General features: G+C 38.3%; 1 protein-coding gene across 2 annotated transcripts in view; it reads left to right on the top strand.

The window, feature by feature from the left end:
• The first annotated feature begins 675 nt into the window (after positions 1-675).
• Positions 676-7189, top strand: part of LOC117182720 — a 90900-nt gene continuing 84386 nt past the window's right edge. The window contains exon 1 of one of the 2 annotated variants that reach the window (XM_033375827.1): positions 676-4696. In XM_033375827.1, coding sequence (XP_033231718.1) covers positions 1381-4696 — 3316 coding nt within the window. In that variant the 5' untranslated portion in view covers positions 676-1380. Of the gene's footprint in view, positions 4701-7189 lie in introns of both variants that reach the window. The other variant, XM_033375832.1, reaches the window with a different exon arrangement.

Raw genomic sequence — 7189 nt, 5'->3', positions numbered from 1 at the left:
CAAAATCTAAATCTCCATGTAGAAACCTCTTTAGCACACGATCCCTATTTCATATTACCATGTCATACTCATTATATTATATTCTTATTAGTATATTTCTATTTTACATATATATTTCTCTTTTCTAATTCATGCTTAGATATACATTTTCAAGAGCAGGGATATTTTCAACTCTCTATGTGTAATGTATTTCCCCGTGAATTCATCTCCAATTGTCTCTCGAGGTGCATATATTCTCATATTGCTAACTTGGTGTGAGTGGAATGATCAGAGAAAAAGTGCATCCCGAGGTGCATCCGTAGTGAGTTTACTGTTCTGGCTTTGCATGTACACTTATCTTCGCCAGTAAACATAAGCTAGAGTGTGTCTGTGTAGATTTTTCATAGTTTCGCGTGAATGTATTGGCGCATGAACGCTTGTCGTTGTGCATGTGCACACAAACAGAGGCGCGACCGCGTCCGCGCACTTGCAACTCTTGTCGGCGTCCCCTCCTTCCTCCTCTTTTCCCGCTCCTACCATTCTTCTCATATCGCGGCACGTTGGTCGCAGGTTGGACGCTCGCCGACGGATGGGTTGAGGGGGAGGCAGGAGGCAGGAGGCAGCCGGGAGGGATGAGAGCGGGGGCGGCAAAAGCAAAGGCGGAGAATTCAGCCAGTGCCTATCTACCTTCCGAAGTAGTGACTCTACGTCTCTCGCTATGTAATCAACGCCGAGCCCTTGTCGCACTGCAGTTACATCACTGATGTGACAATGTCGCCGCCGATCCGCGAAGATGCCTTGCGCACCCGCTCGCGACTAAACCTGGAGTCCGTTGACCCCTCTACCATATAAATCGTCTGCAAACTCGCCGGTTGAACAAAAAACGCGAGCCGGTTCCGCGATTTAGTATTTTCTTTTCAAGGGGATGATACAGGGCGGGGTGTCATGTCAATTCGGTAACATATCGCGAGGCTGGATCTCGAGCATAAAGGACGAGGTCGTGTAATTAATAAAAAAAGATCGCGCATTATTTACAGGAAAAGGAATTGTTATGAATAAGCAAGGATTAAAAAATCTGGTGTAAAGTGAGGGGTGACAATTACGGTAATTGTGCTTGTTCCGTGAGGTGTATGTTTTGGGCCAGTGCTGATGTTTTAATTGTTTTAATTGTGAGTTGGTCGGTAATAAAAATCAAGGGGTGGGTGATGTCTTAATCCTTTTGCCAACCTCTTGAGATCGATTGACTCTTTTCTGAGGTAAGGTACCAGCAAAGAAGAAATGAAATCCTAGAGCTTTCAATTTTTAAACAATTACAAGACTCGCGATTTATTTTTTGAGTTAAATCAACAGTTTCTGGAGACTTTTATTCATGAGAGGGAGATATTGCATTTGAATGGAGTGATGAGTGCAACCCCCGACCGGGGTTTTGTGCCCCACCGTCAGAGGCACCGGCACTACCGGCATGAGAGACGGTACCAGGAAGAGCCAATAGTTCAAGAGAATTCAGAAGAGAAGAGGCCCAAGGTCAATCCGATCTTCCTCTGGGCATCGCAACACGATCAGAAAATCGTGGAGGTGCGATGCGAAGACTATGATAAACGGAATCGTATAAAGCTGACTAAGACTGCGCAGGGATGGCGTTCGATACCCAGGACAGCATCCAATACCTACCCGGTTTTGCTTAATTCTGGAGTGCTGATGGAAATAGAATCGAAAGACACCTCCGAAAAAGAAAATGGGCTTAAGGAAGATGAACAACTCAGCAGGTTGGCGAATGGTGACTTGGAGGAGTTTAGCATAAAGGAAAGGGTTAATGGTGCCTGGATATCCAGTGACGTGGAGAAAGAGAGAAGAAGAGGGGATGAAATCAGAAAAAGGGATGAAGTTAGAAAAACAGAAATTAGAAAACCAGATGAGTTCGGAAAGAGAGATGGAAATATTAAAGAAGATAAACTTTCAGAGAGAAATAAGATTAGGATTAGGGATGATTACAGAAAGAGGAAGAGGGACGAAGAAGTTCTGGAGTATGTATCTCTCAGTGATGAAATTAAGGGATGGAAGTCAGGAAAGAGGAGAAACGATTACCGGAGGCAAAAAAGAAAAAGAACGATTTTGGAGGCGCAATATGAGGAAAGAAATGATGATCCGGTTGAAGTAGAGAAGGATGAACTTGAGGAAACCAGCAGAAAAAAACAAAGATGCATCGATCTTAATGCGATGGGGAAAAATCGATTGATGCAGCCTCGAGTGGTTTTGGAACAACTGCAGTTGAGGGATAATGAAGAGGGTAATGTATCAAGAAACGATGATAATCAATGTTTTGATAAGACAGCCATTGGCGAAGGTGTGGAGACCTACAATTATATTGAAGATGTTGAAGATGATGAGGAAGATGAAGAAATAGTAAGAATAGAACATGATGAAAGAGCTGAGAGCCAGGATGCAGTAGGTGAAATAGAAAAAGAAACAGCATCCAAAGAAAATGTAGTAGAAGATCAAGCAGAAGAAGAATCACAACACAAAGAAAAGGAACATGAAATGCACCACGATGATACCAGAGATAATGAAAACACTGAATGCCAGATCCAAACCTTGGAGCACTCAAGGGAGGAAGATTTTCAAGACATTCTACAAATGTTGGACTCCACTTCCTTCTCGAGTTCAAAACTGCTTTCAAGTCTGAAGTCAGTAAAACTGTTGGAGGAGTTAGAATTATCCCTCACAGGTATAGAAGATGACGTGGTTGACAAGGCAAGAGATCAAGTGGAGCTTCAGACAGCAGAACCGACGACAGGGAACGATCACTTTGAAAATAGAACAGCATATTTCGTTGCGGAGAATAACAATATTATTAGTAATAATAACCTTCTGAATAAAAATAAAACGAAAAATAGCAACCTAAATAAAAATAATAATCTTTTAAATAACATTCTCGAGGTGCATCAGGATAATCTACAATTCAAGAAGATAATTGACGAAGTAGAAACAGGAGACCTAACAGTGACACAAAATTCATCTGCTTTGAGAAAGGATGAAGATAATACCTTGAAGGATCCTGAAACAGACAGTTCTAGAATTCTGAAGGCTCTGAGGAACACTCCAGGATTATCTGTCTCAATAGCGACAAAATCGTCCAGTCCGAAGTCTCGAAAGAAGCCCTCGCCAGGTGGAAGTAGATCTCCTGACTCGCAGATGGAGTTTAGAGAGAAAATACCAGCACCAGATATTGCCGATGTAAGTCACTTCAGAGGACTCTCAATAGCGATACCTAGCTCGCAACACCGTACAAAACCTGATCTCTTGCCCATCAGACCAATTGCATCAGTAAGGAGCCGGATCGAGTCCCCTGAAAGTACAGTTTCTTTCCCAAGGCTAGAAAGACAGCCTACTGCATCACATCGTGTAAACGATGAAGATGATTGCGACTCCCAGGTAGTGGAAGATATGAGGAAGCAAAAGGAAGACTTTCTCCGTATTTCAGAACAGCTTAAACGGTTTCATGAGGAAGTGGAAGCTCCACTTCGTAAGTTGCAAAGGAACCAGAATCCTTTATTGCAGGTAGTGTCTAGTAGAAGCAATGAGGCTCAAGCTAAGAACGGAAGAGATGAATCAGGATTCAGGATCCAAGATTTAGTGGAGGATTCTAAGTCTCATAGGAGCAGTGCAGTTTCACCCCAACCGAGTGGAATACCTTGCTCCCCCACATCTAGGAGATCTTCATCAGCCTACCTCGAGAGACTTTTACCCAGTCCTCCATGTTCGGTCTCTTGTTCAGAGGATGCTAAAAATGATCTGACTCTGAAGGGAATTCTTTCTTCACCCAATAGTCTGGACTCTAGAGAATGCGAGAAAACTAGAGACCAACTAGAGTCCCTAGCGGCTCCCAGTGATAGTCAACGCCAGGAACCAAATCCGGAGGCATGGGTAGCACCTTCCCGAGAAGTGGACTATGGGATTCCAGAGCTCCGTATGCCTGAATTTCAGATGACAGATGTGCAAAGGCTACATCAAAAGCAGATTAGTGGCAAATCCCTTTTCAATGAGGCACAGAATGGCTTTATGTTAGCCCAGCAGAGAGCGATGTACTTCTCGGACAAGCAAATAAAGGGACCTAAGCTGCCCTCTAGTGTAGATCATCGGGACCATCAGGAACCTCTCATAGTTGAATCCTCAAACATACCAGAAATGCCTCTTAGTCCAGCGAGTCAGCTTAGGGAACTTCTGAAAACATCGGGACATCTGATTCCTGATCCTCTTCTTGTGCCAAGACATTGTCTCCCTGGATTGGCTGCAGCGCCTTGTATTGAGATACCTAAACTGTTGACCTCTCGGCCAGAACTGAGGCTACCAGAGGCTCTTAATAAGCCCGAACTTCTCCGTGATCCAAATCTTTTAGTAATATCTTTAGCTCACCTTCAATATGTTCTAGATCAGGGACAGGACCCGTTTGGTAAAAATAAACTAAGGCAAGTGTGTGATGCTGGGAAAAATCCGAACAATGTTAATAATGTGAATGGAAGTAGTAAAACTAAACCAAAACTTAGTTGCAAACCAATTGGTAAACTGATGCCGGCTCCTATGGATCTTTCAAGAAACCGAAAAAATAGTTCCTACCCACCCTTGCTCAGGGTTCGAAGTGGATTGCTGAAGCAAGAATCTGAAGTCAGTTCAACTGGAAGCAACCTTGAGGAACATCATCTTTGGCATCCGTTGTTTAGTAGGTAAGATTATACATATTTTAGTAATTCCTGTTTTGTTTATGCTTACGGTAAGGTAAGGACTATCGGACTATTTTATTTTTCTGATTTGCAACATTAAATTTAGACTATAAAATTTTAAATTACAAAAACGAAAATAAATTAACATTAAAGATTACCGCATTTTCTACACAACTTTCTTACCAGGCATTCCCGAGTAAAAATGCTTCGACTTGAGTTCCACTTGAATTGCCCCCAATCAAAACATGCTGAAGTCGAAATGTTCGACTTGAGCATGTCTCACTTCTGAAGACATAAATTTATCTCTCGAGTCGAATCTGTATGATTCCAACACTTGGTTGATGACGATACCGAAAATGTTGTTTGCTTTTACGTATTTCTAACAGCTTAGGAGATCCTTCTAGCAAGTTACAATTTTTATTTGTTTAAAGAAAATTTTAGAATATACTCGTTTGGACCCACAGATTCTAGAATTTTTAATTAAAAAATTTGATGTCTTGGAGACGAACTCAAGACATAACCAACTTGGTTATGTCTTGAGTTAAACCAAGTCGAAATTAGGTCGAAGCATTTTTACTTGGATTATTAGGATTTCGTTATAATAAATTGGCAAAATACAATAATCATGGACAATTTATGTCAAAAAAAGGACACACAAATTTCTCCATTTTTTCAGCTGCAAAAAGTGGTGCATGATTCTAATTTCTTTAAAAGGGCGGCTGAAAACACTTAAAATATTATAACATTAATACTTTCGACGGCCAACAAAAATCATATTCATGATATTTTTTGCCTTCGTTTCACAGGAATGCTCTGGGAAATGCTGCATTGTTCGCTCTGTTACTGCGATTTGTAGTTTAGTATAATATCTTTTATTCAAAGAGAAAGTCTAAATGAGATATTTGCCAAATCAGTTATGAATATCATGAAAAAATTAGAAAAACATTCATTTCTTTTTTTTTCATAAACTTAAATTATAATCTGTATCGTTTTTTTTTATTTTAATATTTTAATTATACATACAATATCGGTCAGATGTATGCATTTTTTAACTACTTTTCCTTACAACTATTAGTATTCTTAATAAAATCATAGATTACTTTTTTTGTTTTTGTTTAAAAGATGGCCCTGCTAGTCGTCCAGCTTTTTAGGTGAAATACCGAAAATCATCTTCTGGGTTTTAGCGTGTAAAAATTGCCCTTCGCTCGAATATTAATTTTTGCTTTTAAAATGCTTGAATGAAATTTTATAAAAAAGATTTCTTTTAAATTCCAGTGTTTAAATCCGTTTTCATATTCTGAATTTTCTACTTAATTAAATATAGTTAGAGATGAAATTGCTCAAAGCTCTGTAGGCTTTGAGATACACATTCTCAGCGTGACACTCGCGCTACGCGCTCGGTTTTTGAAAGACGCTTTCAAATTTGTTTTTAATTTCTGAATTACCTTAAAATAAATGAAAAACTACAATTCTTATTCAGACACTTTTCTCTATCTTGCGTTGTTATGCTAAAAATAGGATTTTTGTTTTCATATTATTTTTTCTCAATAAAGCAAAATATCTTAAAGTCTGCTTTTAGCTTTTTTACGTATCTCTCGTCGTCTCATGTAATATTGGAAATTTAGATTTTTTTCATATAATTTTCAATAACTAAATTTAAATCGAGGCGTTATATTGACCATTTGTTGACACGAGTATCAACTTAAAGAAAATGAAGAGTCCTAATGAAAAATTCTTTAAACAAATTTTCTACGACTTTTCAAATATATTATAATATATTATAATTGCTCTTTAGGAATTGTTTTTGTATTTTGCGTCGTTTGGTTTGAAATTTGAGTGTTGTGGTATCTTATTTCGGGTAATTTTATACTTTCTGAATCATAAATGATGAGACTGTAATAAATTATAAAAAATTTGTATCTCTTTTTTGGAGTGAACAACATTTGTCTATCAATTTGTTATTGTACTTTTGTCGTTTTTTCACAATTTTTTCATTTTTATTTCTAATCTCAGTTTTATGATTAAAACCAAAACTACTTGTCTCATCAAAAAGTAATTTATAAAAAATATGTAGTTATGTTTTAGGGTGTTTAAAAAGCAACGTTTTTTTCTCTTGATCTTTCTTTATATATCGTGCGTTGTTCGGCTTAAAATTTTGATGTTCGATTGATTTTTAAAATTTTATAATTGCTATAACTCTGATAATTTTCTTTTTATAAAAAAAGTTATTAGGATAAATTGCTTGGCTTTCTGAGTACTAAGAACAGCTGTACATAACATTTTTTAATCTTAAAAAAGAATTGTCACAAAAACTTTGAAAATGAAAGACCTTTTTGAACTTTTATTCAAAATGGTTAGTTAACAAACTCTTCTTTTTTTAATGACTTAAAAAAAGTGTGCCTAAACTCGATTTCATCTGTTCATTTTTTCGAGAGTTATCGTGTTTGGGGGATGTCCGTAAACCACGTCCCTGTTCAGAGGGGGGGGGCTGA

Source organism: Belonocnema kinseyi, chromosome 1, assembly GCF_010883055.1.
Source record: "Belonocnema kinseyi isolate 2016_QV_RU_SX_M_011 chromosome 1, B_treatae_v1, whole genome shotgun sequence".
Lineage (NCBI taxonomy): Eukaryota > Metazoa > Arthropoda > Insecta > Hymenoptera > Cynipidae > Belonocnema > Belonocnema kinseyi.
The sequence above is the reverse complement of the archived record's forward strand: the minus strand, read 5'-3'. Positions and strand labels throughout refer to the sequence as shown.